The 12,010-nt window shown below is 30.2% G+C and overlaps 1 protein-coding gene across 2 annotated transcripts; it reads left to right on the forward strand.

Annotated features, from left to right (window-relative positions):
* Positions 1-542: 542 nt before the first annotated feature.
* On the forward strand, positions 543-5,842 carry LOC137933325 (orcokinin peptides-like). 2 transcript variants are annotated; one of them, XM_068777242.1, is made up of 6 exons: positions 543-617; positions 1,428-1,479; positions 2,844-2,961; positions 4,333-4,425; positions 4,568-4,684; positions 5,596-5,842. In XM_068777242.1, exons 1-6 carry the CDS (start codon positions 546-548, stop codon positions 5,696-5,698), a joined length of 555 nt encoding a protein of 184 aa, XP_068633343.1. In that variant the 5' UTR covers positions 543-545; the 3' UTR covers positions 5,699-5,842. The 2 variants fall into 2 exon arrangements, with proteins under 2 accessions (XP_068633343.1, XP_068633342.1); XM_068777241.1 differs by lacking the exons at positions 2,844-2,961; positions 4,333-4,425; positions 4,568-4,684; positions 5,596-5,842 and adding an exon at positions 1,976-2,648.
* Positions 5,843-12,010: the final 6,168 nt, after the last annotated feature.

Below are 12,010 nucleotides of genomic sequence, written 5' to 3' on the forward strand. Positions count from 1 at the left end.
ATTTATATCTATAACCGATCACCCTGTATATTGTACAGTTCGATTTGTCACTTAAACATGTTTTAGTTACGAAAAAAAATTGTTTTTGTATGTTTAGTTGAGACCCATGTGACTATTCACTTTTAATGAAGTTCGTGTAGGTATTTTAATGAGAGGCTGTTATCTATCGTGACAAAAGGTCATAACATTTTTATGGCGGTCGGAAAATTTAAACGTTATAATTTAAATTTTATTTTGTCGCTTCTATGTTGTTAAAAGATCATTTTACGATCCAAAAAAATATTCTTAGTGCCTCTCTTTTGTCAAAATGTATAGGCTATTACCTTTTTTATACTAATGCGTTCATTTAATGGCAAAAATAGGAGGTATGAATAAATTGAACGGAGTTATTTCAATTATCTGAGTTGCCTTTATGTATGTTCGTATTTCGTTAAGAGCGTTCATTTAAATCTTTTAAACATTAAAATACGGTAACTGGATGTTTGAGAAAATCCTTAAACCCATTTTTCCCTATATGCTATACATATTTTTCTTTCACAGGTGCAATGATGCGTATCGGAAGAATCGTGTTAGCCATCGCGGCCGTACTGGTTTGCTCCAGTGCCAACCCTCACAGGGTAAGGATTTGGTTACAGTCTACAGTTATAATTTTTGCATTGAATAGAGTTTATGTTATTAAGTAAAATAATAACATTAAAAATAACATTTATAATATAATTGTATGTATATAAATTATATATGTATATATAATTTACTTAAATACAAATACATATCATAATATATAATACATATCATAATAGAAAACGAGTACTGTCAGTAGAAATATGAATTGTTTTATGAAAAATATAACATTAATTTAAAATACATAATAATAATAAGATCATACACTTTTCAATTAATTCGTAATATTGTTAAGTTTGTATCAACACACCGCCTTTCAGTGAAAATAGGCGCAATACCTATTTCCTTACTTACAAGTCATCTCCTGAAATCTTTACGGAGTAACTACTTCGAGTGAAAATACATTTAGAACTTAAGCTTCCAATCAAGTATTTAATCATACCGGTCGGAAAATGAATTTTTCACTAAAGAGCAAACGAAATTTTCAACAAAACATTGAAACAAAAGTGGAACGACTTAAGTCAGCTTCATTCTTATTTACTGTTCCGAAAATATAACCAATGTTAATATTATTCAATTCATTAGAATATTCCCTGAGTTAATATTACAAATTATGCATTGGTAATAAATTCTTCTAAAAAGTGACTTTATTTTTAATAACTACAATTTACTTTATAACCAGTTAAAATAAAATAATTTTAAAGAAAGCGTCGGCACATTTTACATATATTAGTTATACCGGCAAAATCCAAACGTTATGCCTCTATTATATAACAAAAAAATAATTAAGTTGTTTTATCATTTAGGAATCAGAGGCGGGCGTCAGTGATCACAACTCGGACCGCTTTGACATCAGTGGTAAGATTTCTAAAAAATTGATGAAAGGTACACTGATTGTAATTAAATATCTGCACCGGTGAATGCATATCATAAACACCCCTATGGCACATGTTCCCCATTTCTATGAAAATTAATCCCTACTTGAAAACACACTTTCACTTTTTACCAATTTTTCACTTTACCCGTTATTATTTCGTTTACATGTATTGTTTTAAAATCGTACTGCACTTTAAATAACAATATAAAAAATTTTACATTTACGTACATGTTTTCGATATTGCACATACTTTAAATTGTATACACGTTTTTATTACATGTTTTTGTGGTTTTGTGTTGGAAGCGCACTTTTAGACGTTTGTCATCGCACAATAATATATGTTACCTGTGCACTGTACGTCCCCTGCACGCACCAATATTGGTAAGTAATATTATCACTATTATATCAATTTACAATTAATTGGTTATATTCGTTTTTGTGAAAACAAAATCATTGAAGTCATATTTATTGTTGCAGATTATAAACAAAGAGAATTCGATTACTTACTTAGATTACTTCTTCAAAATGAAAAGAGACATGGGGAACGAAATATTAATGGTATCGGTGGTAGTACATTGCTTGGAAGAAATATTAATGGTGGACTAGGAGGAAGCTCTATGGTGGGAAGGAACCTAAATGGGTACGAAACGAACAGCGAAGGAAATTTTGACTCTGCATTACTCGGACGAAATTTCCAAAAAAATTTACATGGAATCGGTGGTAGTACCATTTTAGGCCGCGAAGTTGAAGAACAAAGTAATTTATATACACGTGTGGTGGACCCCCTCGGAGGCAGCAACTTTGTACGTAACTTAGACTCTCTCGGCGGAGGAAATTTCGTAAGGAATCTTGATTCACTTGGTGGAAGCAACTTTGTCAAAAAGAACCTAGACCAGATCGGAGGACCAAACTTTATCAAAAGGAATTTAGACTCTCTGGGCGGTGGAAATTTCGTTCGAAATTTGGACCCTCTCGGCGGAGACAATTTAGTACGCGCGCTTCAAGGCGATGAAAACATATTTTAAAACTGGAATACTACCCAAACATTTTTGTCTTTTAGAAAATAAATCATCGAACAAGTTATGTAATGTGATATGGCATGCAAATCGTATACTTACTCTTAAGTATTAGTTACAGTTATAAAATAGATACCAAGCAGATAAAATAGCACACATTGTGTTTTATTAAACCCAATAATGCCCTTATTTTATAAACATATATTTTAAAAATTTATATTTATATAAATTAATTTAGTAATAAACCGCTGAAGGTAAGATACAAATTGTTCATTTTAATAAATGTGTTTCACTTTTTTATATACTGGAAAACTTATCTTTCTAAACAGGTCACAAAACACGAAACCTAGATCCGTTGGGTGGAGGCAACCTAGTACGTGAGGTACGCGAGTCTAGACACTCGAGTTTTCTTCCATTTTCAGGCGTCCGTCGGTATGACATTACAGGGTATGTATTGAAAATGTATAATATATTATAAATTCATAGAACAAATTTAACGTATGATTTCAAAAAGCTTTTTACAAATTTACGTTTACAATTTATACAAGAATATAATTTTAGTAACTATAAATGTACTTAATTGTCACATTACAGGCATATAACGCTGCCTTGTTCATTAAATATAAGATATTAAATGTGTAAAGACATGTTTTGCACGCAACGCAATGATTAGTCTTTTTTTCATTCTAATACGAATTGTTTTCAGCATTAGTCGATTGGAAACGGCCTGTACACGAATGTTTTAAATTTATATAAGAGTATAAAATTTTTCAATGTATTAGACTAACAATAATTGATCAACATGAACTATGAATATATGCACACTTGATTATAATGCAACGTCAACAATAGATTGCATCTAATCAAATTTAATTCACGCCGTCCTCGCTATTGGTAGTGATTCAATATTATAATGCCATCTGATATCCACGTATAATTAATAAACTCCCGATATCTAGCTTTTAAATTCAACATTAAATGGAAATGCACAGTATAGTTTTATTTTTATTAATCGTTTTTATTAGATCTATTCTCTATTACGTTTCAAATAATAACAATAATCATTGGTATACCCTTATAACAGTTTTAAAGCGATTGCACTGCAAATTCAATAGACATGACACAGTAGGTTTCTACCACTTCACTTTAATTAATTGTTTTTGTCTCGTGACAAATGGTGCACGTCGAAGATCTCTACTACAGTTTATAAAGCAGCCGTCTATTTAAAAAAAATTGTATTTAGATCGACTAATGGCAAATATCAAAGGAAAGTATTATAATTTATTTACTAAGAATACACGCTGTCAATTACATTGTAAACCTTTTTGAAAATTTTGGCATCTTTTATAGGCATAGCCACATTGCAATGTTCACTGAGCACATCTGCTTTATTTTTTTAATTTTTCCCATCTCTGATCTAAATTTCTTATATATGATGTTGTTAATACTTAGTACGTAAAGATAATATCAGTATGTAGAATTAACTGTCTTATTTTTTCTAATTATCTCGCTATTGTCAATTCTTTGTTAATGATTTAGAAGAAATTAAATCTAGAAATTTAACGCAAAGTCAACTTAAGTTTAGATTTACGTCTTTTGATTAATCATTTAGAATATATATTAGGAGATCATATCTATGTTATGTATTAACAAATAAAATTGAGTGTGACATAATTAACATATCTCTAGTTAAGAATGTCATTTTCTATTTTATTAAAATTACGCATAATTAAAATTTAATTTTTAATATTTCTTGTAGTGAATGTTGGATAAATTATTTAGGTTTTTAATGACAATTAGACTTTTAATGAATCCTAGCTCATTGGGTGCCAGGCGTCAAATGTTTCCTGGATTATCATCCGAGTATTACCGAGATGACTACCCCAAGCGAAACTTCGACGAAATTGACCGGTGAGTGAATACAAACGCATATTATTATTTTTTAATGTTTATAAGATCAGACCTATGAGGCTAAACATAATTACTTTGAACTAAACACATTTTTTATATAATGAAACGATTAGCATTTAACTTTTTAAATAATTGTTGACAGTTCTGAGCTGGACAGCTTCGTAGGCAAGCGAAATATCGACGAAATTGACCAGCCCTTTCCTTACGCCATCAAACGGTTCTACAACCTCTACGGTTCCAACTACCTGGACTCGCCTGTGTAAGAAAAAAACTTACTTCATTCTATTATTTACTAACTTTGAGTTTTATGTATTAATTTACATACATACATTATAAAATGTTAATAATATAAAAAAATAATTTTGCGTGCAATCTTACGAACCTTTATTATTAGACAAAAAATCTTATTTATTTCTAATTTTAATCACAGCATTCTTTTCACCGAACTGACACACACGTGAAAGTGCGTTTGACAACGTTATTCATTTTCAATACCTTACTTACATAGAAGTATTTTTGTATGTGACGTCAACAGGAAAACGAGTTAAACTTTTTGTACTATATACACATCATGTAAATGTTTTGGAACATTTAAAAAACACCGTTATTACTACTTTTACATTTTAAAAACTATATAACGGAATTGTTGCATAAAACATATAATCGTGCAATATAATCATTGAAATTATATTAATATTATCATTAACGCCATCTTTATTCAATCCCCATGGGAATTACAATACACCTGATCATATATTTTTAATACTACATTTCTTCATAAGTTTCTGTCATTCCACCACGTTGTATATTTCAACCGGCTGTAAGCTGATTGATAACCTAATTTTCTAATTAAATTTGAAATTTTCCGTAATAGTTTAAAATGCCTGGCAAATGACATACCTTGTCGTGCTGTTAAAGGCAACCTTACTCCGAATCCGCGAGTCACGGGTTCTCTGAATAATAAAGAACCATAAAAGTTAACAGAGCTGTATATCACCGAACATAGACAAGAAAAGTTGTTCACTACTGATTATATCGTTAAAAAATGCAGGAATAACTTTGTTTATAAAAAAATTAAAAACATTACATCGCACAGAGTTTTTATAACTACTACACTTAAAAGATACTAATAAGAGTATTAGCATTAATCATGACTTGCTCTTTTTACAGCTCTAACTTGGACAAGAAAAGATACAGACCAGACTACCCCATGGATGAAATCGACCTGTCCCACTTCCCCATCGGTTCCAAGAGGTCTATGGCATTCAATTAAAATAGTGCTCTCGAAACTTTCTAAAGTACAATTACCGCATCTGATAATATCAAAATTTAGCTAATGATGTTATACCGATTAAAATGGTAGTAAACGAACATTTTTAAATAAAAATCGTCTAATTTTGTCTTGATAATTCTTAACTCTTTCAGTCTCAATAATAAATTAAATAATACTTGTGTACGTACATGATGTAGAACTATAAGCTTAATTGTTATTTTGCTATCTATATAAATGTCCAGTTACAAAGTTGATTATAGATTAAATAAATTTAAAAAGAAATAGGTGTTAATCTCGTATTTAATTGTTGGAAGTCTTATTAAATTATCGTTAAGAAAACGTACCTGCAAAATATGTACAATGTTAATTTTCTTTAAGTTTCTTGTGATTATATGATATTATTCTCGGATATTAATTTACAATAAATAAACTATAAAACGGATAACAATTGTGTTTTCTTGAATTCGCTTTTTCATGATATAACCTACATAGGATCATTATGGTCAATTATTAAAATACCTTTAATTTATAATATAAGATCATCATTCGTCTATATTAGTCAGCTTAAAATTAAGTTTACGTTAGTTCGTACCGCGACACCACGCGGCTTTGTTTTTTTTTTTAATTGTATTAACGAAGTTTTTTTTTTAAAATTACAACAATTAGTTTCAAAACATCTCAATCCAAAACATAGTCGGAAATAGAATAATATGCCTTTTGATAGAACATGTGCTTAACAAATTTCTAGTACTAAGAGATAAATTTATTGCTTCGCATAATAGTTTGTTATAGATTTAGTGCTAGTTCAAGTTAATATAAACTAAAATCAGAACGAACTGCTTTACATCGTTTAATTTAAAGCTGCGAGTATTCATAAAATTTGAAGACAAGATATTTATATATTATATGTTTCTAAAATACCCTGTTAAAATTTACTAGCAACTTCTAGAACTTTGTGCAAATAATATAGAAAGAGCTTTTTTCAACACAAATTAAATATATTTCATTTATGAAACAAAGTTATAGTAGACCTAATGAAAAAAAGGAAAAGAACTGGAATTAAATAGTGAAAAAGGCATAGAAAGAAATCAATCATTTCAAAATCAAATATGTTTGTTATATTAGAGGATAATTGATTATATTTGCGGTTAATTTTTAATATTTACTACATCGTAATAATGAACAAATGAACAGACCACTAAATATAATATATCACTAATTCTGCTCACTGAAAGTTCGAAGGTTAGGCTCTGGCATAAAAAAAAGTTTTTCTTTAGGATTCTTACATGTACTATAAAGACTAGCGGTGGAAAGTTATTCAAAAAATTAATTTAGAGTAGCAAGCCAGTCTTTTTAATTAGGCATATCTAAAGATAATTGCTTATGATTAGAAACTAAAAATGTATAAAACACGAGCCTATAAATTAATTTTTATTTCTAAATATAAAAGCAATAAAATGTCAAAGAAATATATAAGCTGAACCACATAAATTAATATTTCTTAAATTATACCAATCGTAATATAAAAAAATACTTTTTGCATGTAAATATATTTTAGAAAGAGTACTTACAAATGTCAGCATGAAATGTATCGGATGAATCTACTGCCTAAGTTATACCAAAATTACCTATAGTAAAATCTCTGTGTTTACATTTTAACGCGCAGACTTAGATTTACTTTTACGTTTAATTAAACAACACTAATATTTCCCAACCTATTATAACATTTCTTTTAGTTATAACAAAGGCTGTTAAGTTAGTGTTCTATTCGTAATTTTAAAATTATGTTTCGTACTACATGATTTGTTTCTATTTTAAGTATGTATAACAATAGGTCGATCGGTTGAAAGATATTTTTTCTAAGTTTTATTTTCATTTAACCAAACTACTTAGATGTCATTTTATTAGATGATCTTTTGCCGTTCTATATGTAGTGGTATGATGCCGTTTCTGTAAAAAAGATTCTATAGAGACCGTATGCATTATCGCCTCCCCACCAGTCTCTCAATTTTTGCAGAGTGACTAAAGATGTGTATGGTCTGGCGAAATGTTTCTCAACGTGACGAGCATGCCCGTTAGTTGGGAAATTTTATTGTTTAGGAGAGCAATTAGGAAGTGGACTCATACGAGTTCGACACTTTCCCTTTAATATTAAAATTATATATGAAACATAAGGCACAAAAAAGTTGGAAAGTACTTATCGCGTTAACATGAAAGAACATACCTTATATTTATTAATTCTGACCATGTTCTCCCAAATTCTTGCTTTATCCTTATCAGTTATTGCCAGCAAATGTTCTAATCCATGATTCTGCCCGGCGGTAATGCTCATTATAAACAATGTCTTTCCAGTACTATCTACATAGTATCACAGCGTTACTTTATTGCAGCGTAGTATTACCTCATTGGAAATTAACCAGATGATTGAATCAGAATCAGTAAAGATTTTTCCCACAGTCTATGAAGCCCTATCAATCTTCGACCACGACCTTTTTTGCACGTTTTTTCGTACGTGATCCTTTGTTCATCACCAGTTATCAATCCACACAAAAACGGTCCGATGTCATTGCGTCTCAATAAAGCATCACAAATAAGTACACGGTCGATAATGTAATGCAATCATCAAAGTTTTTCCATTAAACTGTGCATAAATTAATGAAAATAATCATATTAATAATAATTATTTTGTATTATAATATATAAAAGACTATCAGCGAAGAGATATTCGATTTTGCGATATTACCTATTCGAGATCATATGGTTATAGCCGCAAACCGAAAGCTGCAACTCCCATAACGAAGTCCATTGGTCACGGAGGTGATTCGTAACTTTTATATACTCTAGCCTCAATGAAGCGGACACGGTAGTTTGGTGCGCTTTTTTATGAATAATGGAGTACGTCAACTTCATCCATTACTTTAAATCAACCTTATTAAGAGCAATTCCGTGAGGACAGCAACGGTAAGCGAAAATGCTATCATAATCCACACACATATCGTAGAGTTATAGTCAAAAGGAGACAAACATAATTAGTTTTTAAATTTGTTTACTGTCCTAGTAGCAGAAAAAATAAAAGAATAAAAAGGAGAAGTAAAGAGTTTATACCAACAATAAATGTCAAACATAACTGACCATTTTTATATGTAAATAAGTTTTAATTTAAAATATTTACTCTACATACAGAAAAGCTAAAAATAACTTAATAACAGCGAGTCACTGATCGCCTGAATGATATTGTCGGATAGCTAATTTGAAATAAGCAGAACTGATGGTCGCTGCGGCCGGACAACAAGCGCAACGTAGAATGACCACCCACAAAATAGACAGTCCCCTTTACAAGGTCGTCAAGTGATGCTGGATACGAGTCTCCTCCAACGGAGGGTCCATTGAAAATCTATGGTGTAGGCTTTTATTCAGCAGTGGACGCCTTAAGTAACGTAATATCAAATATTCGTAGCACAGAACTCAAAAACGATATTGCGGCAGTTTTGTTTTAAATCTGTATACTGCATGGCCGGTAAAAAAAGATTTTTATTCTAATAAGAGTAAGTAATACGAATAATATTTATAGTAACACTTTCTATTATTATAAAATGTTTTTTATTGATTAATCTTACGCAAATTTAAATATTAAAATATTATTTTCATGGTATAGTAAACCAATTTTACCTAAGCAAAGAGAAATATGTAAATAGCGGAAAAATTAAAAAAAATATACCTGCAAAGAAAAACTTCAAAGAGAAAATCACGTCAAATTCGCCTATGGCCACAACAAATAAGAAAAAAATGGATTCCTTCAAACATTTTTGAATAATCAAAAAAATAATTACTTTCAGCAAATAACGTAAAATTATTTTTCGTTTTGTAATGAATTTATTTTTATAACTGTGGTATTTTTAAAGTACGTTGTTTTAACAGTGAATAAAAGGCGAAGTCACTGACCTCCTTTAATTATGACATTTAAGTTCTTCACTCATCAGCACTAAAACTAATTTCTACTTTACCTAAAAAGCTATGTTACCGTAATGTTCCGTATATTATATAACTATTGTCCATTAACTATTTGTTATGTTACTAGCGCAACAGTTGGATTTCAAAGTTTTTAACAAATAGTTAATCTAACGTGGCTATCTTTGCGGAAGGCCTGTGCCTAGCAGTGAGCGTCTATCAGCTGACATTATAATGAAAACGATGACTGCTTATTTTCTAGTTTAAATAGCAGTAATGAAATGTACCTTTTTGTTTTGCTAAGGCACATTAAAACGAAAGATTTTTTTATTGATGTACCTGTTCCAGCTTTACATTTTAAAAAAAAACTTTTTAGTAAAGTAAACTTTTTATTAACATGTTGTACACAGAATAACAGTTTATATGTTAATGTATAATAAAAATATTATACATAGTTTACCAACAAAGGCCGGAACTACTTACAAACATGACCCAAAATTTAAATGTTTAATAACACTTATCCATCCCTTCATGTCTACAATAAAAAAATATAAATAAGTGAAGAAATAACTGAAGTAATCTTGGAAAAATAAATAAAATAGCAAGTAACGATAATAAATTAATTTGAAATCTGGTCAACAGAACAAAATCATGTTACTGATCCTCTAATCCGCAAAGCCAGCTATCAATCATGAACTAAGTAGATTGGATTTGAGCACAGATAATCCCTACATCTTTGCACTTAACTTACTAAGTAAACAAGCTTTGCCTCACATAATCAGTATTTAAGTTTTGTCATACGCTATAAAAAATAGTTGCAATTACTTTAAAATAGATCTGATATCTTCATCAGCTTTTATTAGAATGTATTACGTAAACTAAAGAGTTTACTTAGGAATTCCATTTGCCCTTTTAATACAAAACAATTCACACATCAATGTATGCGCTTACTACAGCTCATTTAAAAGGGACAATTTATAGTCGTCATTATATCAGCTATAGGACGTCCGCTATTAGACATAGACCTACCAGGTAGATTTCCAATTGGACCGGTTAGAAGCGGTCTGCATCATTAACAAAGACGTCTGTCCACCTTATAGGTGGACGTAGTGCGCGGTGTTTGATGGTCGGTAGTCTCCAGTCCAAAACCTTAAGGCTAAGCGGCCATATATTATACGCGCTATGTGGCCTTACTCAGAGCCACAAGCTCTTAATCCGCTGGGTAATGATTTTTACTTTCATTAGTCTACAGATATCTTAATTCTTAATTCACCCTCGTAGAGAAATCTCGAGTATCATTCGCTCCGCAGCTTGTTGACGACGCATGATTTACTATATTATATTATCTAATATTAGCAACCCAAAGTAATGTTTAGGTCTTGAGTTTCATCGTATCGAAATGCTAAGGCCATATCGAGTAACAAGTCTCCTTCCGTCTGTCTAAGCGACCTACAAGCTATATTTTTAGATATTTATATAAACGCAAATGTTTTTCACATAAATTGTAATAAGTACATTATCATCATTCAAGAAACCTAAAAATAATTTATGCTGTAAAGATTCCTTGACTGTCATACCGGGTGATTGGTTATAGATGTAAAAGCTTTAAAAGGTTAATATAGCTCATTTGTAGGCAAATAAATTTAAAGCTTACACCTATTTCCAATCATTCTATATAAAGTTATCGCTCAAATATAAATAACATCAATTGGTTTTTTGTATTGCAATGCGTCCAGCTAATTACTTCTAGCAGTACAAAGTCTGCAAGGACAGATATTAAACAGTAATAATAATTTTAATGTGTAGTAATCGAATTACGAAAGCGCTTTTTCTTACTATACTATCATTATGTTATTTATTTCAAAAATCATTAACTTTTGAATAGGGTGTACCGTACAATTATTAAGAGCAAATGAGCTGTATACCCACTTAATACTCAACCACTCACGGTTACAGGTATAACAGTTTTATACTAATTTAACAACATAATAACGTTTAAAAGAATTGAAATATAACATTCGTTTATAGCAAAGTTCTGAAAAAAATTACAATATTCAAGTTATAACGGAAATATAAGAACAATATGAAAATACTGAAATAAAACGAAAGTGAAGAGACGGACGTCCATATGACAAAACCCATTTATTCTCTAAAACAACGAAGTATTTCAATGGAGAGACATGCATGGAGAACATCTATCATTCTTCACGTGACCCTTATTTGAAATACAAAGCAATATTGATGTTTTGACGAGAAATTTTTAAAGAAAATGTTAAAATTATTTTAGTTTAAAAATACGATACACGTTGAACATTGCGACTAAAATGTAATAAAATTTGCAAGAGTCAGTCTAGACAACAACAC

Source organism: Battus philenor, unplaced genomic scaffold (assembly GCF_028537555.1).
Source record: "Battus philenor isolate CCGP_79_NKW_IND1 unplaced genomic scaffold, ilBatPhil1.0.hap1 SCAF_13, whole genome shotgun sequence".
Lineage (NCBI taxonomy): Eukaryota > Metazoa > Arthropoda > Insecta > Lepidoptera > Papilionidae > Battus > Battus philenor.